The 27,586-nt window shown below is 47.1% G+C and overlaps 1 protein-coding gene across 3 annotated transcripts; it reads left to right on the top strand.

The window, feature by feature from the left end:
• Positions 1 to 45: 45 nt before the first annotated feature.
• On the top strand, positions 46 to 19,272 carry SMAP2 (small ArfGAP2). Of its 3 annotated transcripts, none has more exons than XM_086626260.1 (10): positions 46 to 155; positions 13,526 to 13,659; positions 14,243 to 14,328; positions 15,187 to 15,265; positions 15,623 to 15,709; positions 16,182 to 16,263; positions 16,765 to 16,865; positions 16,980 to 17,145; positions 17,409 to 17,728; positions 18,142 to 19,272. In XM_086626260.1, the coding sequence occupies exons 1-10, from the start codon at positions 53 to 55 to the stop codon at positions 18,265 to 18,267; spliced, it is 1,284 nt and encodes a 427-aa protein (XP_086482386.1). In that variant the 5' UTR covers positions 46 to 52; the 3' UTR covers positions 18,268 to 19,272. The 3 variants fall into 3 exon arrangements, with proteins under 3 accessions (XP_086482386.1, XP_086482384.1, XP_086482385.1); XM_086626258.1 differs by having other exon boundaries at positions 17,406 to 17,728; XM_086626259.1 differs by having other exon boundaries at positions 16,750 to 16,865; positions 17,406 to 17,728.
• Positions 19,273 to 27,586: the final 8,314 nt, after the last annotated feature.

The raw sequence follows: 27,586 nt of genomic DNA, 5'->3' as shown, positions 1-27,586 counted from the left end.
GTGCCCGGGACGGCGGCGTCGTGACCCGCGGGCGGGCTGCGCCGGCCGCGCCATGACGGGCAAGTCGGTTCGCGACGTGGACCGGTACCAGGCGGTGCTGGCCAGCCTGCTGGTGGAGGAGGAGAACAAGTTCTGCGCCGACTGCCAGGCCAAAGGTAACGGCGGCCTCCCCGCGGGCTGAGGGGGCGGCGGGGCCCGGCGGGCCCGGGCCGGCGCGGTTGGCACCCCCTCGGTGCCCGCGCGTGGCGGGGCTGGAAGGGCGGTGAGCGCTCGGGGCCCTCCGCTGTGTCCCCTCCGCGGCGGCCACCGCGAGGGCCGCGTCCTCTGGGCGGACAGGCCCGCTTGGGCCGGGGGGGGGGTGACGGCTCCGCGCTCCGGCCGCCCCGGTGAGCAGGCGGGGAGAGCTGCGGCTGCGGGCGGGGCCAGCGGTGCTGCCGTGGCGGCTCGGGGGTTCGAGGCATGGTCGGTGGTTTCCTCTGCGGTTGAGCAGGCGCTCGGTGTTTGGGAAAGCAAACAACCCGAACAGAGCCCGACGTGCGGCTTCGGCGCGGTTCAGTTCGCGGTTAGTTGCAGCAGGCAGCGCTCCTGTCAGCGAAACCGCTCCTGGTGCCTCTCCGGCCCCGCTTCTGCCGCTCCTGCTCCTCCGTCAAGCGAGTCGAGTAGGGAATTGCCCGAGCTCCGCTCATGGAAACTCCCGGGCGCCCTGACTGCGCTGGGGTTTGGTCTGAGATGTCAGAGGGAAAACCCCTAATCGTGTGTGGGCACCGCTGTTCTGGAGAAGTCGGGCGTTAACAGGAACCTGGGAATCTGGTGGTGTGTGATTTCGGAGGATGCTCCAGCTGAGGAGTAATATCCGGTGAATCGGAGCTGTAACGTGAGCAGCGGGTCGTCTTTGGAGGATCAGATAGGCGCAGCAGCTGGAAGTGCAGCGTGTAGGAAAAGGAATTTTAACCCTAGCCCTAGAATCACTGAGGGAATGTCATATGTTGTCCTGTGCTTCCTTTTCCACTTACTATTGATTTCAAGGTATGTTGTGATCCTTGCTGTTCTTAGAAAGGAGTAAGAGGGGGGCCAAGAGGAAGTCCGATGTAAATGGCTGAACTCTAGAAGACAAAACAAATAATTAGAACAACTGTTACTTGTTCCGTGGTGGTGCAGATACTTCTTCTGTAACTTGCTGTTGTGAAATGCCTTGCCTCCCTGGAGCAGCAGAGTTAAGGTTGTCCCATGCCTACCTAAAATCCGATTTTAATGAGCTCTTGTAATGATTTGGAGATCTGAAGTCGAAGCTTGTTTCCCAATAGCTGCAATGAATTAACTCAGAGCAGGGACTGTTTTTTTTCTATGCTCATCTATAAGTGGAAGACTTAGTCACCTCAGTATGACCTCTAAAAACTGCAGAGAGCACTGCTGAACAACACTAATAATGGTGCTGTGAAGGCTTGCTTTCAGCCCTGCTCTGAAAGAGCCCCACAATGTGGTAACCTCATTGTAATGACCTGTCTTATCTTGGAGATGATGCATTTTGAAGTGTTTCACACCTGGTTTTGATTGACCATGTAGGTCGAAGGTGGTGGTGTTGGTAGAGAGCAGAATGTTTTTCTCAAATCACTTATCTCTTGGCTCCTAGTGCCAGCACCAAGGGCAAAAATAGCTGTCTTATCTTGTCTTTTGAGGCACGAGACAGTAACATACACAATGTGGAAATGCATTCTGGAGAGCCGCCCTGAGGAGACGGACTCAGGAGTGCTGGTGGATGAGAAGCTCAACACGAGCCGGCACCGTGTGCCGGCAGCCCAGAAAGCCACCCGTGTCCTGGACTGCATCCAGAGCAGCGTGGGCAGCAGGTCAAGGGAGGGGATTCTGCCCCTCTACTCTGCTCTCGTGAGACCCCCCCTGGAATACTGCGTTCAGCTCTGGGGTCCCCAGCACAAGAAGGACGTGGAGCTGCTGGAGCAGGTCCAGAGGAGACCACGAAGATGATCCAAGGGCTGGAGCACCTCTGCTATGGAGACAGGCTGGGAGAGTTGGGGCTGTTCAGCCCGGAGAAGAGAAGGCTCCGGGGTGATCTTATTGCAGCCTTCCAGTACCTAAAAGGGGCTACAGGAAAGCTGGAGAGGGACTTTGGACACAGGTGTGTAGTGATAGGACAAGGGGCAATGGCTTTAAACTGAAAGAGGGCAGATTTAGATTGGATCTAAGGAAGAAATTTTTCACTCTGAGGTACTGGAACAGGCTGCCCCGAGAAGCTGTGGCTGCCCCGTCCCTGGAAGTGTTCCAGGCCAGGTTGGATGAGGCTTTGGGCAACCTGGTGTAGTGGAGGGTGTCCCTGCCCATGGCAGGGGGGTTGGAACTGGATGATCTTTGAGGTCACTTCCATCCCAAACCAGTCTATGATTCTATGATTGTACTGGGCTGCATTTTGGTTACTGTGACTGGGTGGGATGTTCTCCCAGCAAGGCACTGGAGCTGCTTTGCAGCAATGCAAGAAAGGCCTGATGTTCTTACTGCTGCTGGAGGTATCTTCTGCTTTGTGTATGGAAACGAGCCCCAGGTGCACTTGTGTGGGTAAAGAGCACATTTTATTTGATATATGGCTGCTTAAGAACTAAAACTCCCTGTAAGTCTGTGCTAATGAGGGGCCATGTGGTATTTGCTGGCACTAACTGGCTTCCTTCAAAATTTCCAGTGCTACCTGGAAAAAGAGCTGCTGTTCTGCGCAGCTGGTTGTTGTTTTGAGTTGGTGCAAGTCTGGCTGAGATACATGAAGCATGTACGTATGTACAGCGGTTTGCCAAGGTCAGGCCTGAGATCTGGTCACTTGGTAAATAATTCGGGGGGTGGGTTGGTGGTGGCAGGTGGTGTTTCTTACACCAGTGCTCTCCTTTGTCAGCTCACGTTTGAGATGTGAGGGGTTTTGCGTGAGTTTCAACAAAGCTGAAGGCAGAGGATGAGCCTGGCAGCTCCTACAGCACCTGTCAAGACACTTTTACAATCAACCACTGGCTTTTGACCACCTTTTTTATGGTGAAGTTACTGAGTTTTGTAGTGATTTGCTGCTTGATCTGGGCTTTTTGAAGCTGGCATGACACATAGGCAGAGACTGTTCTGATGCCACCCACACTTCTATTATGCCTGTTCCCAGTGACCTAAGTACTTGCTGGGTTCCGTTACTGTATTTTTTTCACTTCTATATGCAGAACTGAAAGAGATTCCGGTACCTGTTCGTGTGAGCTGCAGTACTAGAGTGAACCCACTCGATTTCGTGCTCTACAGAAATTCTCAGTGTTAGAGTAAAAGTCTGGGTTTGAGGAACATCAGCTCTCTGATGTTGGGCTCCCCACTCTGGAACCAGTGTAGCAAACACGCTCTTGTTTGCTGTGCCACGTTGAAGGCAGTTGGGTGTCTTCCATCACTTCTGTCCTCCTCAAAGGGGTTGCTTAGAGAGAAGGAATTTTCCTGTGTTCTTGTTATCACTTGCTTTCCATCAGGCAGTGTGCACAAGTGATTCCTAGTCCAAATCACGTCCTTCAGGTGTGATAAGGGGGAAAAACTACATTCTTCAGTATATCCTCCTTCCTTCATGTGTCTGGGATTCAAGTAACTTCTGTGAGGCACATCACTCTTCCCAAGGCTTTTCTTCTGACATGCTGTTGGAGTTGGTGATGAGTTCACCTGCTTTCTCTGTGTAACTTGTCTGTAAAAGCTACACAGATGAGGCTGAAAGGAGAACTGCAGAAGTGTGAGCTTGATGACCTCCCTTTGGCTTCCCTAGGCAGATATTAATGTCCTGGTCTAAGCTGTTTGGAGGGGGGGGGGGGGGAGAAAAAAGGACAAAGAAACTGGGAAAGAAAACTCAGGATGGTTTTTGCTCCTGCAACAACAAACACTGCAGTGATTAGAGACTCTTGTTTTGGAGGAAGTTAGGTGAGATCTCTGGCTTGTTTCTTCCTCTTTGCTTTGCAGACTTTCTGTCCAGAGTAACTGTGGGTAAACGGGGTGATCTGATCAGAAGTGAGTGGACAGATAGTAGCACATCCTGTGCTGAAGCAGAGCGTGGCTAGACTGCTTCCTGGTGGTGCTGCTTAGGAGTGAAAATGTAGGGGTGTGTGAGAGGGGTCTTCAGAACAGGACCGGGGAGCCCAGAGGCAGCCTTTCGGGACATAATCTGGCTGTGTTAGGCACGAACAGAACACAGATTTCCCCTTGCAAGCGTTATCAGAGGTTACTCAGTGGCTTTCACGTGCAGCTCTGGGTGCTCTCCGCGCTGACATTAATGATCAAAAGCAGTGATCCAGCACGGAGCCCTGGCAGCGCTGCACCCCCTGCAGCGATGCTGATCTCTCGTCAGGACTGCCCAGCGTGGCTGTCTTCACTGGAACCCGGAGGGATGGGTTATCAGAATCCTCTTCATCCGAAGGCCTGTGCTGCATGGATTGCTTGAGCAAACACCGTGAAGGAGAAACAAGCTGTTGACAAGTGAGAGTGGGATCTCCTCTACCAGTGCCTTTCTCGTGGGAAAGGGCCTGCTGGTGTGTTGCTGTTGTGGTTTCGTGTGGGAGATAGTGCAACTGCCCAGCAGTCTGAGCATGCCGAGTGTCCGTCAGAAGATACGCTGCTGAACATCAGCGGGAGTCTGGAGACTGAAACTGCAACGTAGAGGGAGGGATGTGATGTAATCTGTGCAAGCTGGACTTGACCTAAGTGTTCAGATGTGTTGAGTAACACTTACATTAACTGGGTTCTCCTCTGCATTTCTGACTGAAGCTCTGTGCCGAAATCGTGTAACATACAGCTAATTCTGTTTGATTCTCTCCTTCTCCCAAACTCTCTCCCTCTGCTCTTCCAGTCCTATCTACCCAACAGGCTCCTTGGATCCGGTTTGGTTGGCATCGAAACGGCAGGTTCCTCCACAGGGAGCACCAGCGAGGACTGCTGTGTCTGTCCATCAGTTAAGGTTGCCCTGTGCTCCTCCTGGTTTGTCTGACTCTTCCCTTTGTCCCTTATGTCCTGTGAGAACTGTGGGTTCCATGCTGAAATCAACCCCTTCTCCTAACTTCAGTGGTTGGATGGGAGGCTACTGGTTGCCAAACATAACACAGATCTAATTCTTCAAACAGTCTTTTCTGAAAGAGACGTAAAGCTTTGAAAACACCTGTTAAGAGGTGCTTAAACATGGAATGGGAAGCAGGAAAAGCAGGATAATAAGCTTGAGGCTAGAGAGGTGTAGTTAAGGAAAGATGACTTCCAGTGGAATGGGGGAATTAAGTTATTACAGTTGGTTTAGTCCAGCCAAATATTAAGATAAAACATGTTGCTAATATTCAGCAGAAGCCTGTTGTGACTCAACTCCTCCATCAGCAGACTACTGAACTGCAGCTGAATTTCCTTTTCAGCAAAAGCAATATGAAGATCAACTTTTTAAATAGCTGCCTAGAACAACTGCATGTGATGAAGACATGATCGTTGTGGGAAAACGGAGCCGTGGGTAGTGGTGCTCCCTGTTTGCCTGCAGTGGGCTTCAGAAACCAAAGCCGTAGGACTAAAGCTTCTCAGCTTGCTTCAAAAATCATCTATTAGGAGAAAGCACAGTCTTATGTAATGGAAGCTTGCCAGAGGGGATGCATATGTGCTTGTATGCTCATTTCAATTCTTAGCTGCAGTCACAATGTTCTGCAGTGATCTTAATGAGCCCTAGATTTTCTCTTCTGGTTTTGAACTGTTCTACTCTTCTACAGTCAGGTCCAAAAGGAATAGTCTTGTACATAAAGCAGTATTGATTTCAAGTGAGTGTAAATGTTCAGAAATTAACTTTTTCTGTGAGACTGGCTTTATCCCTTAGTGATCTTCATCTGAGAAGCCTGAGCAGTGCTGCCATGGTGTAACACTCTGGCTGGGAGGGAACGCAGCTCTGCCTAGCTGTGAGCCTGACTCTACATACACCTGCTTGGAGTAAGTTGTAACTTTCTGTTCAAGCCACAAAGCGAGGAAAAAAGCATCAGCCTTTCCAGTGGGGCCTTATTCTGGAATTGGTTTGTGCTTAGAGTTGTAGGAAGATACCCTTTAAGAGAAGATACACAGAGCTCTGAGTCACATACACGGGTGTGTGTCTCGACATCTGCCAGAATTAGATAACAGAGATAATCCTCCAAGCAGAGGGCATCTCGGCAAACCATGTCAACTTTGATAGCATTATTCTTCTGTACTGGCTATATTAACCCACCTGTGAAATGGAGAGCCTGGGCAGTGAGCAGCTGTATAGCAGAGGGTGTAAATTAAGGGCCCAGAAATGCTGTGTGATTCTCAGAGCATACAACTTTAGTAAAAGTTTGTTCCTATAGTAACTGCCGGAGGAATTACATAAGGTATCAAACAGGCTCAGGAGTTTGTGTGCCAGGCTCTTCAGCAAATGCATCTGCAGTTTAAAGGTAATTCATCTTTCAAAATGCAAGTAGGTTATCAAAACCAACTAGAGAATCAAGAATAGCTTTGGTCTCCTTCAGGTTGATCCAGAATAGTGATTATGTTGTGTGTCCCAGGAAATCTAGGACAAAGCTTGAGCTTTTAAGAGAAACTGTCTTAGAGTGAAGCTTCCTCTGACTGTGAAGCTGGATTTACCTGTGCTGTGACCAGACCTTCAGTGCCTTGTTAAACTTTTTTGGCAAAACATGCCATTCCTTACTGGCCAGGTTGTGCCCTTTCCTTATGAATGCCAAGCCCTTTTTTGTAACTGTGATAGTGAAAAATAGTTCATGTCTAGCTCTAGATATTGAAGAGAGTCTCCATCAAGCAAAAAGTGATCTGGGAGCCAAGACTCCTTCCTCTCTTAGGAGATATTTTAAGGACTTGGTGGCTTCTACGTATCCCCATAACTCCAGTGAGATGGGAAGATAGGGTCTAAATATTTTTAACATGCAGTGAAGAATTAAAAACATCTTGTAAGGGACTTGATGGTGGAGAAATTCTGAGGTGAATTTTGATGGTGTAAAATAGTAGTGATAGTGTGAGTTTCTGTCCTGCTGCTCTGTTTACACATGCATTTGGGCACAGAGATGGTGTTTACCTACTACCTAAACTTTTGGGCATTTCATGGAAATTCAGGCCTCTTTGAAATCTGCTGCCTTTACCCTACAACTTCGAGGACTGACTAGTGTGTAGATTTAGTTAAAACTAGTGACCACAGAAAATAATGTAGACCATGGAACTTGACTGATTTTTTTTTTTTAGATCTTTAGGCTGTGTTGCCATTGGTATTGGTAATGTTCACCAGTCTCCTGTCATGGATTCTTATTATAGCATCTGCTTGAAATTGTCACTTTCACAGTTTATTTACTGAAGTAATAAACATCACTCTCTTAAACAGCAGGAAGGACCCACCCTGCTGTTCACAGCATCTCTTTTAATTTCTTCCACCTTGCTCCATCTGTGTTTTTATCATCACTGCACCTCTTCAAAGAACAAGATGGTAACAATGATAAGATGTCCACTGAAGGTTACTTCTGCAAGCTTGCCACTACTCAAGGTTAGATCAAATGCTGCTGTGTAACTGCCTTCAAGGCCACCGGGCACTCAAATATTGTGCTTTTCTAGTAAACTGTAGAAGATTCAAAGTCTGTTCCTGAGAGGAGACAGAGCCAGCACCAGTCAGCTTGGTCTGACCTGGCCAGTAAGGTACCTGTAGCAAACATTATGGTTTGGAGAAGGAGAGATTATACTGGTTGCTGCTAATACAGCCAAGGAGATTAAGGCAAGCTGCTGGAAGCAGTATTCTCAACCCCTGTAGATGCCTCTGGCTCTTCCTTTTTCCTGCAGAGCATGGTTAACGCCTATAATTACTGCAACAATCTTTTACTGTGGGGAAAAAAGACAAAGAAATACCCTGAAAACAGCCCTTTCATCTTTCAAAGGATGTCATAAAGTTGAATTTTTGAACTATTAAACTACTTTACTAGGCATATATCCTTGCTACAGAGCTCTTTGGCTTTAGCATCCCCGTTTCCCTGGTTTCCAATGGCTTACTGAGAACTACACAGCTTAGCGTGGCACTAAATCTGGGGGTACAGCAAGTATTAGTATTTCACAGATCTCAGGGATAGGTCCATGAACCCTGCGTCAGGATGCATACTCAGACCAGTAACTAACTAGCCTGTGTTAATTACTAAATAGCCTAATTTAGAGATCTTGAAGTGAAGTTGAACTGTGCTTTTTACTCACTAGCAGAATTTACCTCGGTTCCCCAAACTAATCTGAGCTCTTTACTGTGGAACAGACGTTACAGTAAAGAGCGGAGGAAGCTGTTTTGTAAGACAGCCTTTGTCATAGCTTTTCTATGAGTGGAATGAACTTCAGTAAGTCATTAAGCAATCTCTTTCCAGAACAAGGAAACCACAGGTCAAAGGAACCTCTTGGATACTTGGCCATTTCCTCATTTGGCTCTGCAAAAAGTGAAGCTTTTCAACTTTGACTTGATGAGAAATTTCCAAGTACTGGTGAAGGCTCGTACGAGAGGATGTGAAAGTCATCTCCCAGGGGTTATCCCGCTCCAAGGAGAGTTTCCCACATCCACTTCCCCTGCGAGGGCTGAGAGGGGACGGTTGTACGCCACCTCAGTCTAACACTTGCAGCAGTGTTAGCTGGGATCAATGGGCTGAGCGGGCACGTTTCCCTCTGACAGCTGGGCTTTTGCTGGAGCGCTTGCAGGCAGGGAGCCTGCGAGTCAAATGACTGTTTGCACTAAGAATGTTTCATTAGGCTTTGAATAGTGATGCTCTCTCCTTCCTGCCTCTGAAAGCATCTATTTTCTTCCTGACCTCCCTTCTCAAAAGAGCAGTGGCTTTGCAGCCAACTTCTGTTTTATTTTTAAATGCCTTCTGGAGGGTTATTGCTGAAGAAACTTGCATGAATAACTTGAGCCAAAATGTGATGCCTGAATAAAGGGTGAGGAGTGAATCCCCTTGGGATTCCTAGATTAAAAACTCTCAAGGGTGTGAACTTCCAACGAGTGGCTAGGACACGATGTGGGCTAGCCAGGCTGTGCTGGGGTTTTAAAGGGAATTTGGGAGCCTTTTGAGGAAGGGCAGATCATCCAGGCAGTAGGCATTAATGACTCTGGCTTGGATGCGAACTGTAGCTGGTATGACCAGCTTGGTATGCGGTGTTTGTTTTGACAGGCTGTGATATAAAACAGGCTGTGAAACTGTCTCATGGAAGCACTGACTGGGCAGCTGAGTTTCTTGCACATAGCTTTCTAGTCTCTGCTGGGTAGTGGTGCATCCTTGCTTAGGGATACACAAGTATTCCGTGCAAGCTTCTAAAATCAAAACTGACTAATAGATGCTTTTAAGCTCGTGATCTTTGCAACCACTACCAGACTAGGAGTATATCCTGAGGTGGTCTGAGCTAGCCTCAACATCATGCCAGAACGGAGTGTATACCTGGGCTCTTAAATCTGTTTTGATTCTTACTCAAAACTCATTTTCTTTCATCTCATGTTCACCTGCAGGTGGTTGACATAATCTAGGAAGGATCTGTGCATGCATGAGGTGATGTGCAGGGCCACGAGATTCTTAATCAGAAGCGAAGGAGCTGTGCCCTGGTCCAGTTGGTGCCAAGTAACTCGCTTACTAAGGATGTTAAGATGAGCCATCGTGCTGAAACAGAAGTGACTGCAGCATCAGGCTTGCCTGTCTGATACTGGTTGTCATTGCAGCAGCTCCCAGTTTTGCATATGGGAAGTGAGTTTTTGTTGAAGCCATAATCTCCGAAGCTGTCTGGTGGCTGCGAGGATGTCAGCCTCGAGGGAATGATTTTTATAAAGTTAGTGAGAGCATTCACGCGAGGATCAGTTTCTTTCATGTTTCTTTCTAGTGGTTTAACAAGCTAAATGTTTGTTAGCCTTGTCCTGAGACCTTTTGCATATAAGTTTCCATGATTCACCGAGCCCGGAGGGCAAAGTGCTCCCTGTGCCATGCCCTGGTGCGGGCAATTAGCTGTGAGTGTTGGGGTGTGCATGAAGGCTGCATGGGCTGATAGTGCTCCAGGGCAGCTCCAGCAGCGCTGCTGTGTTGGTCTCTAATGGGACTTACTGATATGGAAACATCTTCCTCTGAAAAATTCTGCCTTTAACATCTACTGAGGCATCTTGCCCCTTCTGTCTTTAGCTTCGGGACAGTCTTTAGCTTGGTTTAGATTTGGGAAGTTAAATGCTGCAATGTACTTGCATCTGTAAGTACCACCTGGGGCTTTCTGCAAGTCAGTCACCTTGAAAATGGCTTGTGAAACTGGGGGGAAATGAGTGGACCCAGCCAGATCTTGGCTGAGCCCTTCCTCATGTGATTTCTAGCACGAGCTCCTTCTTCGTGGCCTCGAAAGAGGGAAGTGGGAGGCTTGTTTACATCTGCATCATACCCCATCCCCCCTTGCCCCAAAACTAAGCGCTTTGTAGGAAATGAAGTGGTAAAAATGTTATTTTACCTTAATGGTTGGAGAAATTAGATACTAGCAAAGCTGAAGGTCTGGTAGGAGTCTGCGTTTGGGCTGATGCCTCTGCATGCTGCGTCTGACCCCACCTGACCAGGACATCTGGGCTTTGGCCCACTGCTTCCTTGGTGGCAGCCTGGTCAGGATGGGCTCTCTTGCTTGGGATATCTTTGCTTTCAGCGAGAGAAACCCTCTGATGTTCCTCACTGCCCAAGCCTCCAAAAGACTTTAATGAGCTTGACATTATTTGGATTTCGATTCAGCTGGACAAACTTCACTTGCTTCACACCACTGCAGACAGGTTACTGTTCTGCTCAGCACTGGTTATTCCAGCTGCAGCTCCCTGTTTTGTTGCACTTCGCTGCTGTCCGGGCAAGTGGTTCTCTTGTGCAGCTGCTTATCTTAAAGTGGCTTTTCACTCTCCAGGGGTGCGGTCATACCTTGTTCCTCTTTTTTTGTTGTGGTGTTGATAGAATACAGGGCTGTGTAAGCAGGCTGAGGAACTTACTGGTTCTATCCAAAAGCACAGAGTGCTCAGATCTGGCTACAGACTTTGGGCAGCGTTTTGGAGAACGGTCTGAATATTCTTGTGTCACTCTGGAGTCACCACCATGCCAGAGAGTGGACTGGGATCACTGTCTTCCTCCTGGCTCTGAACAAAAATGACCCCATATCCCTGAACTTCTGGCATTTTCCCTAGTCTGTAGATCTGAAGCCTTTCTTATGGCACTGCAAGGATGCCCAAACTCTGGCTGGAATAAGCATCAGTGAAGAGAACTGCCCTTGGTTGTATAATGTGTGTTTATCACCAAACCAAATGCTAGCTGCTAGGAGGATTTTTTTGAAAGCCTATGTATTGGGGTTTTTTAAATAGTTAGTGGCATAACGAAGCTGCTTCGGTACTGGGGTCTTCCAGAGTTGGGATCACCGAGTGATAACAGTGGTCAGCTGTTATTCCTGTACTCAGCCTTTGCTATTTCGGATCCTGCATCACAAATGAAGGAATGCTGAAGCAGGATGGGTGTAACAGACTGTACCACTGAGTCATTCTCTTATGTGGCATCACAGGGTAGGAGGTTGCAGTGCCTTGAGCTAGCACATGTGACAAACCAGTGAGCTGATTACTACAGCCCTGATGTAGTATCTAGCTGACTCTTAATCCTTTTAGTCCTATAAAGGCTAAATATATCTAGAGTTTAAATCTAACCTTGAATCTCATGCTTAATCCTGCTGGCAGTCTCACGTTATAGCCTTCAGGGTGAATCTGGGAGAGAACTCCACAATAAATCAAACAAAGGATCAGGGTTCCTGGCTTCACCTTGGTGCTGTGACAGGCATAACACTGACCAAGCCTTATAGTCCCGTGCCTTACTCTAACTCGCATACTTAGGTGCTGTTAAAAGTATGGGCCCCTGCTTGGAGTTCAGTTCTAGATTTTTGGTAGGTGTAATAAAGGAACTGAGGTGTAGGCAAGAGTACACTTCTATTAAGGTCTTCACCAAGAGCTGTTCCTAAGCTGGGAAGTGACTTTGATCAGCTTCATTAAATTAGCATCATTCTCAAGGGCCACTTTTCTAGTGAGAAAGCAGAAGGCAATGACAGGCCAGGCCAGAAGACTTAATAAAGACTTTGCCGAAATTGTAAGCTGAGTTAGCTGGAATAGGTACTGGAGGTAAGTTCCTGGAAGGCACCATGAGCCACTGATTGCATTGGCAGCACCAAATCCCTCAGGATATTCTAGACTTTCCCAGTGAATAGGAATTAAAGTGTTAACAGCCATTTAGTGTATCTGGGAGAGTCAACTACAGTGCTGCTTTTTTAGTGCTTTGAAATTACACTTTCCCCCTCTTCCCCCTCCTACCTCAGTCTCATTAGCTTTGAGGTTTGCTATTTTAACCATGGCAAGAAAAGACAGAATAACTCTCCATCTGCAATAGATGCCTATAAAAAAAGGATAGCACAGTCGATTGGAGGCTGTTGGGTCCCTTGTGGATGTGACTTTGCTGTGCCTGTTTGACCAGGTACCCGTGGGCAGTGATACCCAACCTGTGATGGAAGCTGGCCACACTGACTGTGTGGCTGGCTGGCAGCTCTAGCCAGCTCACTTAGTTTTAAAACCTGCTTGTCTTGCACTGCAGAGGACTACTTCTGAAGCTGGTCTTCCTTCAGCGAGACTGAGGGCTTTGATGGCTGGGGTCTGCTGGGAGGGGGGCTGCAAGTGGTGGGAGTGCCTGTGGGCCTCTGCCGTCCCCTGGGCAATGCATTGGCAGGTTTCCTTCAGACAACTGTTTGCAGTGAGTAAAACTAAGCTTGTTAATCTTTCCCTGGTGTTTTTTTTCCCCGGCATGATCTCCCTTCTACACCTTGGAGCTCTCCTGCCTGTCTGAAAGCCGCATGCAAACCGTGAATCTCATTAGAGCTGTAGAAACTGTGGAGTGAACTGTTGATCAGTCTTGTGCCGGGATTGCATCTTGGGGTTGTGCCCCTGGCTCTACATTTTTGACCAAAGTACTGGACTTTGTGCTGTTCTCCTGACTCAGCTGTAGCTTCCTGCATAAGACTAAGAGAAGATTTGGTGATGCAGTCTGTGTGTCAAATGCTGAGTATTTCATGCTGCTTTTCCTAAAGCAGCAGTGAATATTCTGGAGCTGATTCCACTGCTATAAGGCTATCCAAGAAAGATTCTCCATTGCTGAAGCAGGAGCACAGACTTATACTGACGTGACTGTTACATCAGTTTAAGCAAGATGAAATCAGGGTTTTGTAGTGTCTTGGGTGGTCAGAATGCCTATTTTCTTCCCTCCTCCTCTTGGAGTTGTTTGCCTTGCGTAGAGCGCTCAAAATGGAAGAGGGAGGCAATAAAATACTATCTCTAAGGATAATGATTGGGAAACAGTCTTTAAACATCCTGCTGATGTCTAATTCCAATTCTTAACCTGGATGAAAATGTAAATACTTTAGTCCCAGTTCACTTAGTACAGTTTCTCAGTTGCTCAAGGCACTACAGGCTGACTTGATGGTGTGAAACACTTGTGTTTCTTTGCAGGGCCACGATGGGCATCCTGGAATATTGGAGTATTCATCTGTATTCGTTGTGCTGGGATCCACAGGAACCTAGGAGTTCATATATCCAGGGTAAAGTCTGTCAATCTTGACCAGTGGACACAAGAACAGATACAGGTAATGGGACTGAAACATGGACAGTGTTGTGCTGTTAGCAAGGCTAAACTTGGAAGTAAACAAAAGCTGAATAGGCTAAAAACGTGGGAAGTGAAGCAGGAAGATGATGTCAAGCAAGGTTAGATTGGGAGGGAAAATGCCACTGTTTCACGCTCAGCAAACATCAGAAGGTAAAGACAAATGCTCTGCAAGTTTCTGTGAAACTGCCGAAGGCGGCTGTTGTCTGGAGCTGCTGCCCACCTCCTCTCCTTGAGGTTTCCAGAAGTCAAATCCTGTACTTCCAGAGTCACTTTAGGTTGCTAATGTGATATTTATCTTGTCTTTGAATAAATATTGTGCTGTGGTGCTTGGGATTGGCTAATTTTATGGGGAGAATCATAGCAACTGCATTGGGGATTGCCAGCGAGTAGGCTTGCACCAAAAGCCTGAAGAGTGGCTTTCAGGTCCAGAACAGACTTCAAAAGTCTGTGCATGCCTTTTAGTTAACATGGGTAGACTCTTGCTTGGTACCCTGGCATGTTAGTATGTATAAGAGCTTTCATGTCTGTGAAACAAACAGTTCAATAGTTCTTTTGAATTGCAGTGTATGCAAGAGATGGGAAATGGAAAAGCAAATCGTCTTTATGAAGCCTACCTACCAGAGAACTTCAGGCGACCTCAAACGGATCAGCATCCTTTCTTCCTTTGCTGCTGGGGAAACATGGAGTCTTTTCATCTCGTTGCTTTGTAGCTGCACTCCTTGCATAGGAGGTTTAACTTCATATGGCTGGGCATCAGCTGTGGGAACGAGTTCCTAGCTAGGCACCCTACGAGCATTGCTTCACCCACAGGCTGCTTGCTTGCAGAAGGAAGCAGGAGAGCTAAAAGGATTGCTTCCAAGCTATAGGGGTGGAGAACTGGAACACGAATGTTACAACCTGAAGCTGTTGCATGAGATGCACTTTAGAGTCTGTGGCAAATGGGAGGGTTGACTTTCAAAAGTGCTGGGCATTTAAAATTCTCAGTGGAGACAGATAAAAAGATTCAACATTTCTGAAAAATTAAGCTGTAACTTTTACCTTACAGGAGGGTTTCTAGATGCGGAGTGCAACAGGGATATAGTGATGTGACCCTAAAGAAACCCAGGAGCACCTCTCTACCATCAACTTTGTCTTAAGCTGATGGCTGAGGTGCTTTTGTATGTGCAGGATTCACTTCTGACCACTGCATGGTTTGTGCTAATGATACGTGTGCTCTTAAGTAATGGTTAAAGAAAATATACATTAGTGAAGAAAATACACTAGGAATTTAAGCCCTGATTTAATGTACCTTTTATAGCACTGTCATGCTTGAAGTAACCCAAGGGCAAAAATTGAGTAGCTAAAGTAGTTGGATCCAACACTAAATTATTTTAAGAAACTTACTGCTGGAAATGCTCTTTAAACAGTCATTAGTTTAGTTACAGCCTGTACCTTGTATCCACATGTCAAATAATACTACGTAAGTCTTCTATTCTCGAATCGTTTGTCTTTAACAAGTTGCTTGCAGAGCTGTGGAGAGCTTCATTCGGGATAAATATGAAAAGAAGAAATACATGGACCGAAGTATTGACATCAATGCGTTTAAGGTCAGTTTCTAGTCACCTCTACAGAGGCTTGAATACATGTGAGGATGTAAGTGTCTATCTTAGGGGTAAGGAGTGACTCCATGAGAAGAGGCAGTTCACGTGTTTCCTGTGTTAGTGACTAATCTCTTCTCCAAGGCTGACTGCATTCAGTCATTCCGTAGAAAGAATTTAAATTGGAGGGGACCTTTGAAGGCCATCTTGTCCAACTCTTTGCTCAAAGCAGGACTAGCTTCAAACACAGGTCTTCAGCTGTATCTTTGAGGCTTTTTAGATTAACAGCATCATGTAAAGCTCTGTATGAACTTTTGCTTGGCATGATGAGTTTTGACTCTCATGACAGTGTGTTTTTCCTTACAGAAAGAAAAGGATGACAAATGGAAAAAGAGTAATGAGCCAGTATCGGAAAGAAAACTGGAACCTATCATCTTTGAGAAGGTGAAAATGGTAAGACCAAAAGGCAAGGTCGTGGATCAATTGTAAAGACTTTTCTCAAGCAGAACAGAGATAATCCAGCTTGATATGGAAGCATTTTTTCTGGCCTCAGTCATAGCGGTGGATGCATTGAGTCACACTAATGATAGTAGCTTGTTTTCTCACTGCTCAGCCAGATCTTAAGCAGATGTGTTCTGCCTTGCTGTGCAGAGCAGATTGGAATCCAGCTACTCCTCGCTTAGCTTTCCATCTTGAGCAGTTACTTTTGTCCTAGCTTAGAGCATGCTTAATTTTGATAGTGGATTTCAACATAATAGAACAACAAAACAACTAGGTAATACTTGCTCTGAAATTCTCTTCATTTTTGAAGCACTTATGTCCACCAGATGAAAAGGATTGTAAGGGTTACTCTCTCATTAAAGCCTCTAATGTGTCAGAGTAAAACCGAAATTTGAACAAGACTTCTGGTGTTCTTTTTCCCCAGCCTCAAAAGAAAGAAGAAACACAGCAGTCTAGAAAAAGTTCTCCTAAATCTACTGAGCCAGTAATCGACTTGCTAGGACTCGGTAAGAGCCTTTCCAGCCCCATTGCACTTTGCACAATGACCCTGTGCACCATCTTTGGTCCTGTGAATTTGGTGAGCTTTTAGTACTCATTTTCCACATCAGGGGGGAACAACAGCTGATAGTTTTGCTTAAACTACTCCAGTGCCACTCTAGCGCTGCAGCAGAAACAGCTTTCCATATTTTTATCTTTACACTGGTGCAGTGGTTGTGCCTATAGTGTTACAGAAGCAGCTATAGTGGTCTCTGGATACCATGTGGCTCTTGGCTGCTCTGAGGTTAGTAAGACAGATATGGCGCAGTGCACTTCCTTGGTCCTGAGCCAGTTCCTTCTCAGCACCAGAAGGACAAGCGAAGAGCTGGCAATATGTGTTGGCTGAAGTAGGCTGCAGGTCAGGTCACTGGGTTGAGTGGCATATGTGCAAACTGCTTAATTGGCAAGGAGGCTGCCCCTCAGCCTGAGGCCATCTGCGATGGATGCTCACACAGCTTTGTCTCTCCCAGATGCTCCTGTGACAACCCCCGTTACGAATGGCAGGCCTAGCAGCTTAGAGAAGGATCTTGATCTTTTTGCATCAGTGGGATCAAACTCTGACTCCAGGAAGGTAAGTAGGGAACACCAGTGCTGGACAAAGCCTAGTTAGATGCTTGAATGAGATGTTGTGTGTCATCCTCCAGTGCTGGATGCAGCTGTTGCACTCGTGCTGTCTCTGTCTCAGGTCACTGGCTCTATGCCAACGTCTGGAAGTGCTGGTTCTGTTCCTGAAAACCTGAATCTCTTCCCTGAGCCTGGAGGCAAAGGGGAGGAAGTGGGGAAGAAGCAGCTCTCTAAAGACTCTATCCTCTCCCTGTATGGCTCTCAAACACCTCAGCTGCCTGCGCAAGGTAACAGATCTCAGAATAGAGCTGTCGACCAGCAGTATGCTAATTCAGAGTGGGTGGGGTGTCCTGACAGCTGACAAGCAAAGGTGTGGGAATGTAGGTGGTCTTTCTTGAGAACTGCTGAGTAGCATAATGAGCAGCTTAGTCTGGATCTCGTGGCCAAATGAATGGTGTGATAGTCTCTGATTCAAAGGGTCGACATTTCAGCCCCTGGCAATGAATGCAACAGTTCTTCCCTTGATCACTTCTCTGCCTTTTTCTAGGAGCAATGTTCATGGCCCCAGCTCAGATGGCATATCCTGCAGCAGCATATACTGGCTTTCCAGGAGTAGCCCCCTCCAGCAGCATGATGGGAGGCATGATGGCACCGTCGGTGGGAATGATGGCCCAGCCTGGAGCTGCAGGAATGGTGACTCCCATGGCCATACCAGCTGGATATGTGGGTAATGTCCAGGCAGCTGTCATTGGTGTCCCCAATGGGATGATGGCTGCACAACAGGCTGGCTACGTAGCTGGCATGGCAGCAGTTCCCCAGCCCGTCTATGGTGTGCAGCCAGCACAGCAGCTTCAGTGGAACATTGCTCAGGTGAGGTCTGATCTTCTGCTGACCCAGAGGTGGGTGGAGGGTGGTGAAGGCACATGCTATTAAACTGAGCCTGTTACCTGAAGACTTCAGTGCTTTTGCAGCCTGGCTCCTGGGGACGGGTGAGGTCTGCTGACACTGCAGGCAAACTGAGGGATCACAAAGGAGTAACTTGTTCAGAGGTCTTGGTGCTTGGAGGAGAACAAAAATCACTGCAACATCAGCTAAAATGCAAACTTCCTCAGCTGGCTGGATGGGCACACACTAGAGAAAGCAGTGACTTCTGTTCACCATAACTCCTTAGAAGAACTTGCTTAAGCTTGTAGTATGTTGGGAAGCAAAAGTTTTACTTTTGACTGCTGTGGGCTGGCAGTCTCCTTGGCATAGCCTTGACTTCTTTCCTCTCCTGTTTGCAGATGACCCAGCAGATGGCTGGGATGAACTTCTATGGAGCTAATGGCATGATGGGATATGGACAGTCAATGGGTGGAGGAGGTGCCCAGGGAAGCAATCAGTCCCTCAGCACCCAGATGTGGAAATGATCCCTTGCATTGTGACCATTTTTGCCTTCTGTTCTGTTCTTCAAAACTGCTCCATGAGACATTCAGGGTTTTTCTTTCTGGCTGGCTGCCCAGCCTGAGCCTCTTTCCATAACTGAGACCCATCTCTGCCTTTTCACTGTCCGACACGGTGAAACCTCAGTGACCAGAACATGAGCTCCCCTGTATTTAGCACAGTCAATGCACACTTCTGGGGTGGACCCCCTCCTTGCACAAACCTCCACTAATGCTTCTGGGTAGCACTTAAGGTCCTGCTGGGTATCTTAGCAGAGGTGTGACTGAGGAACTTGGGAAATCTGTCCTTAATACTGCCTGTCACATCAGGCCTTTTAAGAATCACTCAAACTCTAGTATTAGTAGGGGTTTTGGTTAGCAGAGGGGTGGAAACCTTGCTTGGTGCTGAGGAACTGGATTTTAACCCAAGCCCAGGGGCAAGCAAGCCTTGCTACCTCTTCCCTTGAGTGGAGTTCTCCGGAGCTGAGGCCTCGCTGTGCTTGGCTCGCCAACCCTCATTGGAACCAAAGTCATTTTGAAGACCCCTCTCCCTCCCCCCGTGAGCAAGCAGGATTCTCGCGCAGTGTGGGGGCAAGCTGTTTGGAATGTGAAACTTGCACTTCAGAGTGGCTTTTCTGTCTAATATGTGGTATTGATGTATTTAACTTTTAACAAGCTAACTGAGAGTTAACTTATCGAGGGCTGAGAGCCCATTGCAAGTTTTCTTACACTTTTAAAATTATTATGACACCCTAATTTATACTTTTTTCATATTTTTTTTTTGTTCCTGTGTAATCCTGGTACCTTTTCCTGGCTAGCTTTTGACATTTTAATCCAGGCATAAGATGTGGGTGGGTCAGATTTTTTTTCCTCATGTTCAGTAGAACACAACTGCTTAAACTCATCAGCGTGAGCAAGAAGTCAGACTTCTGTGGTCTACTTTATCCTGTGTATATGTAAATTCCCAAATAAAATATTGCAGTGAAACCTCAACTGACTTAATCTTGTTTTTAAACAGCATAACAGATTGTGTTAAACACTGCTGTCGCTGGTGTGAGTTGTTCATTTCAGGTGTGGGCATTTGGAGCCTTTCAGCCAAAGCAGACCAACTCCATCTGGTTTGTAGCAGGGCTGTGTCCCAAATGTCAGGTGGGAACAGTGTTTTCCTGAAAGCTAAGGACTGTGGGCATGCAAGGAACCAGGCTCAGCAGAGGCAGAATCGGGTCAGTTGACACTTTTATATACAAGAGAGACTCACAGCTTAGGGGTGTGGGTAAAGGCAGCATTCTGGCAGCAGTGGCTGCAGGGAAAACTCAAATTTAGGGCTGCAGCTTTACATTAATGTTCAGCAAAACCTGACCGAGATCTATTGAAAAGGTAAATTTTAAGCTTTTACAAAAAGTGGCAAGAGTGAGAACATGAAAGGCTTGAGGGGATTTAGGGGTCACCCAAAGAATGGATATGAAGGGCAGTTTTCCTTAGGCTTGTGGGTGGCTATGTGCAGCTGCAGGGGAGTGAGCTCAGCTAATTGTGTGAGCCTTGAGCTGATGGTACTCTGCTTGCATATTAATTATGGTATTCCTTTCCTCAACTCAAAACCTGCTCTTTTCAGAAAAGAAGAGTTTTTCCTCTTCCCTTCCTCCCCAGCATGTCAGTTGGGGGGAGGGTTGGCTTTTTTTTTTCCTAAGCTACACATGGTTTTGGGCTGGATGCTTTGAGAAGCTCAACTTAAGCACAGGAAAAAGTTTTTTTTCAAGCTGGCTTTAATCATCTTCACTTGCTGCCCCAATACTGTACATGCAGGTACAAGCCAATGAAAATGTGAATACTTCAGTTTTTTTCCTTCTTGGGAAAACTGGCTAAGAATATTTTACAAAATAGCGTGCACCCTCACAGCCATCAGTCCTGCTGCATATAAACCACAAAAATACAAGAGTTTTACATTAAGAAAGACCACACACATATAAAACATTACATAACACAGGTAAAAAAATTGCCATTTGCTTTTTTTTTTAAATCTATTACCATTCTCAAGTATCCATCACAAGCCCATCCCCTTGTCTTCAACATGGAACTGGGGCTCAAAGGACCCCCTAGTTCACCCCTCTGCAGCGTTTTATTTTAAGGTGGAGTTGTTAAACTTAGGAATCTGTCATCAAAGCAAAGTTTATCACAAAATACAAGTGGGCTAGTGAAGGCAGCCAGATTGGGTCACTAATGCTTCCAAAAGTGCAAAGCTACCCAGGGTGAGCGTGTCAGTCCTGTGTGAGTTCTGCCCCTAACTCTCCTTTTCCCCTCAGGTAGCGGATGCACACAGGACGTAAGGTTGACGTGTGTCCTTCAAAAGGTGAGATGTCTGCTACCTTTTTTTATTCGAGATCAAAGGCTAAGGTCAAAGTAGCAATTAACTCGTGGCTAAGGGAGTTCTGACAATTTCCCAATCTGATGGGACTCTCTTGGTTTAGGTAATTCTTTTCAATGCGACTTGTTGGGGACTTGGGGAAGGAAAAGGTGAAATAGCAGAGATTTCTGTGTCCTTGGGTGGTTGTATCACTTTTGTGTGATGCACCCTGTCAAGGTGCTTGTCTCAGCCTTCTGAAGCAGCTACCAGGAGGGGAAAGGCTGTTGTTAGAAATGCCTGGCTGGCTGAGTTGTTCTGGGTGCATCTCATTGCCTCGTACCTTTAACGATCTTGGACCCTTTTCTGGAAGTTTTCTTTGCCACTGCCCGTTAGTATTCTGCCCCCTTGTACTTTTTGGGGGGCTAATGCAGTTTAAAAGGCATAGGCTGTGTTTAAAGATTTGTAAGGTACAGGTAGAATCCCTCACATGTCGTGGGAATACAAATTCTGAATTTTTTGATGGGATGAGCACTTCAGTTTGCTTCTAAAAATTCATTGGTGCTTTTCTCTGTGTGCTTATGTGGGTTTGGTTTTGGTGAGTTTTTTTCCTGGTGCTGTTAGTAATCCAAATTCAAGGACAAACTTCAATTCAGACTTGGAGCTGCTGCTTCACCAGGCGTTGTTACTAAGACAGATGTATATGTTTTGATATTTGAGGTATAAACTTCTGAGATTAATGACAGATTCTCGAGTCCTGGATAATATCTTAAATGGTCCAGGTGCTTGTTCATCACTTAATTTTGAGGTGGGGAGCAGGACAACATGATGGGGAAGATTATTTAGTTTTAACTGCATGAAAAGATCAAGCCCTTTTAAGAAAACAAGGCCACCAACTTCAAAGTGCTAACATTCAAGAGGCATCTGCTGCCAGGGTCTCTGGCCAGATGGGGACGAGGAGAAGGGTGCTGCTCCGTCCAGAGGCCCTCTGACATCAAGCATTGCTCTACGGTTCTCACTGCAAGTCTTAGGGTGAAGTTCCTTTTTTTTTTTTTCTTCTTTTTTTTTTTTTTTAGCAATTACTGGGATCTAGCAGATATACACAGCCAGTGATCCTGCTAGGAAGTTGGGTCAGTGTTCAGTTCCTGCCCTCCCTCTGGCAGGACACCCCTTCTGCCTGCTGCTGAGGCTCCCTCTCTCCATCTGCACTACAGGGAACAGCTTTAGGGAGGGTTTAGTGCTCCTCCAAGAGCAGCAGCACTGTCCTCAGCTTGTGGCAGCTGAGATGCTCGCCTCCTCACCAGCCCTTCGTGGGGGGGGAACTATCAGGGGAGCAGGACTGCAAACACCCACCTGTGTTGGGGTAAGGGGCAGCCTTTGGAGCACTGTTTGTGTGCTCTTGAAGAGGAGAGATGAAAGGGGGGGTACCTACTGTCCAGCAGAATCATCCCTCCCTCCAGGGCAGCACTCTGGCCTCTTGCTTCCCTTGCCCTTTAGCTCAGCAATCAATAGTGCAAGTGCTAAACAAAGCAGAGGTTGGGCTCGCAGGAGCCAGCATGGGAGCAGGTGGTAAACGCACACCCCATATAATTGCTCTTCATTGCACAGTTACAACAAAAAATAACCTGAATGTGATAGAGTGCACTAAGCTCTGGTTCTTAAAAAAAAAAAAAAAAAGAGAAAAAGGAGGGAAAGGAAAGAAAGGAAAAAAAAAAAGAGGTATACCAATAACCGGAGCTCCAGACAGGCACAGTGGTTGCACCAGCTCTTGGGTCTTGGTAGCAGCTGCTAAACCAGGCTGCTTTCTCCTGGGTGGCTGGATGCTGCTGTGCTCCGTTCTGGTGTCTGTGCCCGAGGCAGATGATTGGGGCTGAACAGTGTGGCGGTTATTCAGACAGCAAGACAAACACTTAGGCCCTTTACTGTACATTATTCTGCTTTGAAAACCTAAATCTTCTCCAAATACGGACCAGCTCGGTTAAGGTGAGCGTTATTGTCTCATCTGGTTACTTAGTCTGTTTTGTAGAACTTCAGGTGTGTTACACGTGGCACGTCTTTACCCCACCGATCCCAACCATGCTTTCTGCAGACACTTCTTTTCCATGGGAAGTCTTTTCCGCAGCCTTTCTGCCTTCTTTTTAGCTCATAAACATAACTCTTGCACCTCTAACAACCGGCCAAGGGTCGGGGTGTTTTCTATGCTTGTGAACATGAAGGAGAAGGAAGACTTCCAGTTGAAACAGCTTTGCTAGAGAAGCCTTGGAGTGGGCCATCATGCCTTTGGCACATCATGGGATGCAAACCTTGCTTTTACTGAAGGTAATTTTACAGATCAGTCTGGAGGCATGAAGACCCAAAGGGAAGCAGAGAGAGCTCTTAATATCTTTTTCCATCTGTGATGCAGAACGCATTTAAACTTTGAATTCAGCCATCAAGAAGAACGGTGCCTGAACACTGTTCCTTGACCTTTAAGATGCAGTTATTTCCCAAATGGGTAAATCGAATGCACGCCCTTAAGGAAGTTTACAGATGTGCATTGCCAAAGTGTTTCACATCAATCTGGGAAGTGTCTGAGTCAACTGGAAGAAAACAGAAGGTGAACTCTCTATGCCTGAAAAAACATCACCGGTGCTGTTTTTCTAAACAGCTTTAGATCAGTAAAGACCCTTAAACCGTGCTCGCTGCTGCTGAGTGCCTGCAAGCCCACCTGAGCAAGCGAAGGTGTTTAAGTGTGTCAGCCCCTCTCACGTGCAGCGAGGCGTGCAAACGTACGGATACAGGCTGGACTTTTCGAGTCACATCGCTGCTAGAGCAGTCGTGTAGGTGAGCAGAAGTGATTCCCTATCAGCGAGGGGAATCCTGATCCCACTGCTCTAGGAATTTCTGGTCTCGTATTTGCAGTCAAGAGCTACATCTGTAACTACTTCTGGAGAAAAGGTTTTAAGAGCTGGAAGAGGTGGCCGTGGAGGGAATGCTTCCCACCATCTCAGTTGGTCTGTGGCGTTTTCCAAAGCCACTTAATAGGTTTCGTTTTCTGATTGCTGGGCAGATAATTACTTCTGTATCTCACTTGATTTCGGGAAAACTGTGTCTAAGCATCCTCTCCTCATGCTTTCAACATGCTCTGATGGTGATGAAACAGGAGCTAATTCCTGATAACTTAGTCCTGAGCATGAAATCATGTAATGTTTTCTGCGCTTTGCTGTGTGGCAGAGATGCTTTTTTTTTTTTTTTTTAATAGAGTTTAGGGGATGTTTAAGTATCATTTCAAGGCTACTTTGGCAAACTCCATCCTTGTTACTCAAGCAGGGTGCCTTGATTCCAACACCAGCATCTGCTCTCAGCTGTGCTGTATAGTAAGGTCTTCTGTGTCTCAGGTGGGTGCTGCGTGCTACTTGCTCCTCGCTAACTGCTGGAGTGCTGGGTATGAAATGAGTTGCAAAGCTGATTCAGTTTAATATTAATTATTCCTTCTAGGGGAAAAATATCTGGAAAGTCAAATGGTTTGAATTTCCTTTCCTGATGGAAGGTGGAGGAAAGGGAGGAAATAATCTAGCACATAACAGCCCTCTTTTGCAAATCATATGATACATTAAAAAAAAAAAAAAAATGCCCTTTGCAATAAAACATTCTCTTAGAAAAATAACCTGGAGCCCAGAAGCTTGTGGTTCTCCTGGTGTGTCGCATGTAGAAAGCAAGTGGGTGTCTTGGCTGTTTTTTGTTCTTGTTGTTTCGAGGAGGGAAAACATCTGACGCATGGTCTTACGGATTAAGAAACGAGAAGGAGTTGATGTTGCAATGTAAACGTGGCACACTTCGGTCTCTTCTCCCATTTTAGTTTTCCCACACAGTGTAAGGTGGGTCCTGACCCACATGCTTCCCCAGAGAGGTGAGTACCAGCTCCCTGGGGGGACCGGATGCGTAGTGCTGAAAGTGGAGTTAAGGTCTTGGTGGATTTCAGTTCGTCAGTGAGTAAGTGACGATCACTTGAAGTCACTGGCACGGTGGCTCCACCTTGCCGGTGTCTCAGCGAGCAGGAGGAATCATTCCCACGGACCCATCGCATTGCAGCAAACCCAAAAGTGGAATACACCACTGAGAAAGAACTGGGGTGCGGTTTGTTCTGCTGTTATCCTCCGATGCATCCTCAGTCTAGCCATGATTAAAAAAAAGCTGAAGTATTTGGGTTTTCCCTGGTCCCTGGAGCACCCAGGTGTGCCTTCCAGCTGATAGTTCTTTTGTCTGGATTTTCCACGTCCCAGCAAAGGCAGGTTTTTCAACTGGTGCAGAACCAGGGAGCCTTTTGCTAGACCTCAGGCATCCGCTGCCGCAGGTACGCGCTCGCCGTCCCGCTGTTCCTGCTGCTCTTCACCCGCTTCTGTTCTCTACCTCAAGGAAAGCGTTACGTTGCTTGCGGAGAGGGGGAGCAGTAAAGCTCTGCAACTCGCTGGAGAAATTCCAGCGAGCTCTGTGCTGGAAAGGGAAGGAGGTGGGATGTTGTGTTCGCACCAGTGAGCAGAAAATACCTGCAGAGCTCCCTGCTCTGCCCACGCCGCTATCCCACCACCCTGGGACATGGTTATTGGCCCACCACAGGCAGATTTTTCATTTTTCTGTTGAAATAGAGTTGGTAAAGCAAAAGCAAACAACGTTAGCTGGAAGGAGCAGAAAGCTTTTCCTCTTAAGATGCCTTCCCTCATGTATATTGAAAAATCCAGCACGCCGGGGCAGAGAAAGTTTAGCCTCATCCAGGCGTCGTTGACCTCATGTAACTACTTTGTGCTCTGGAAGGAACGTCGCATTCAAACGGTTGTTTATTCCTGTTCCAGTAGTCAGGGCACCACGTTTGCTTCCTCAGACTGTCCGTGCGTCCCACGGACCACGCGCTCGCCGCTCCGGCAGACGAGGGTGTCCTTCTTCCCGAGGCAGACACCGGCGTCTTGAAGCAGAACCCTCTCCATCCTTGGTCAGCAGCGTCCAGCCTACTCTTTTCTCAGAGGTCTACAGTGACTTTGATTTGGTAAAAATCCCAAGTCCACGATAGCAGCTGAAATTCCTTGACACGATGTCGCTAAACTCGTGGCGGTGTTGGGGAAAGCAGCTGCCGAGCAGTGGAGTTTTGGTGACCTCCGGGTTTGGCTCTGCGGAGGGGACAGCTTCATGGCAACACTCTTTTTCCTTCAGGTTTGGTTTTTGTTCCGTTTTGGCAACAGGTTCAAGCCGGTTCATCGTTCCTGGTGTCGCCAGGAGAACCACAGGTTGGTTTTGTTGTGCTCTGTGCATTGTGAAATTCTCCGCTTCGCCAATAAATAATTGTAAAAAATCCCAACTGTGCTGCGGGTTGATTTGTGTTAAAGACTGAAGGTCAGAGCCATCTGGTTGGTAAAAATTCCCTATTAACCTTTTGTCCTCTTCCAGTCTCAAGACTGCTCATCTTTTGGTGTGTTGTTTTTTTCCTCTGTTTTGGAAACTGATCCTTCAGGACAGTCATTGTGTTAAGTGTATTTTATGAAGAAACCAGAGTTTCTAGTGGTGTCTCCCCTGAGTATTTTCAGCAAATTTCATTAGGCACCTTCAAAAAAAGCTTCCGTAATTCTCGGTTTTGCTACAAGAACTGGTCCCTCGGGGGGGAACCAAAATGCTGCTTTAAAAACAAACAAACAAAACATACAAACAAAAAACCCAAAACACTCATCCCAATAAGAAATTCAAAACATCTAGTCCTTTGTTCGTAACCTCTCAGTCACCCTAATTCCAGATCAGCAGAAGATGCTGTTGAGATGTTCCCCTGTAGCGTACCAACAAGTCGAGAGTTAGAGAAAGGTCTGGCCGGCCACGGGGTCTGGCAAACCCTCTGCTCCTGCTTGAAATTCAAGTATCGAGGAGAGGAGAGCATCCCAGAGCCGAGGAGAGCATCCCAGAGCCGAGGAGAGCATCCCAGAGCCGAGGAAAGCATCCCAGAGCCAAGGAGAGCATCCCAGTCCTCGAGCTGGCCCTCGTGGGAGGAAGGGGCTGGGAGCCGGGCGATCGACCAGCATCACGGTACTCCTGCTCCGTCGGGTCACCTTCTCCTGACTCAAATTTTCACGTGAAGCATCACAGAGTTTATATTTTGGGTCTTGCTTTGGCTGTACAAGACCACGGTCAGTGGTGAAACACGAGGATCAGACCAGCGTATGCTTAGGTGAGGTGAGCGCACCTTTTTTTCTGTTCTCTCTCGCTTTGGCAATGTCACTGGTCACAGGCTACATGCTACCAAAAAAAAAAAAAAAGAAAAAAAAGAAAAATGGCCACCAGAAGTGCTTGCGGGGTTTGTGTCGGAAAACGAACAAACGGGAAGTGACTGGCGGATGTTTCCGGTCAATCCGGAGTCTCTTAGATATTGCAGAGAAGTGAGTGTGTTGTCAGCACGTGGCAAGCTACATAAGAGAAGATGCTACATTCCTTGGGAAAAAAAAAATAAATAAATAGTAGTGCTGAGTTGGATTGTTTTTCTGAGGTTTTTTCTTTGCAAAGCTACCTTTTCCTCAGAGGCAAGGAAACGGAACCGAAGGAAAAACAACCTCGTCAACATGCTGCTTGCAGCGGCGCCGAGCGAATCGGACCGAGATGCTCTCGCCGGGTGGGCGGGAGAGAAACACGGAGCGTCCATCCCTCTCCGACGGGGTGCCAGGGCGAGGTGCGGTAACAGTCTGGGCATCGGGTGGCAGCGGGGTTTTTTTGGCTGCTCCTTCCCCCTGCCTCCAAACACACGGCCCTCGCTCCCGCTCCGACATCCCCCCGCGCGCCGGGACGCGTGCTCGGGGAGGAGTGTGCGAGAGCAGGTTTGTTTCAGGAAGGAGATTTAAAAAAACAAAGAAAAAAAAAAAAAACAAAAAAAAACAACAAAAGGACAGGATATTTACAGCTCCACTAACAGTTTTGGTAGGTCGGGGGGTCTCCTTTCCCTCCCAGCCTCTCCCACCCTGC

Source organism: Tauraco erythrolophus, chromosome 24 (assembly GCF_009769465.1).
Source record: "Tauraco erythrolophus isolate bTauEry1 chromosome 24, bTauEry1.pri, whole genome shotgun sequence".
Taxonomy (NCBI): domain Eukaryota; kingdom Metazoa; phylum Chordata; class Aves; order Musophagiformes; family Musophagidae; genus Tauraco; species Tauraco erythrolophus.
Note: the sequence above shows the minus strand (reverse complement) of the source record. Positions and strands in the feature narration are given on the sequence as shown.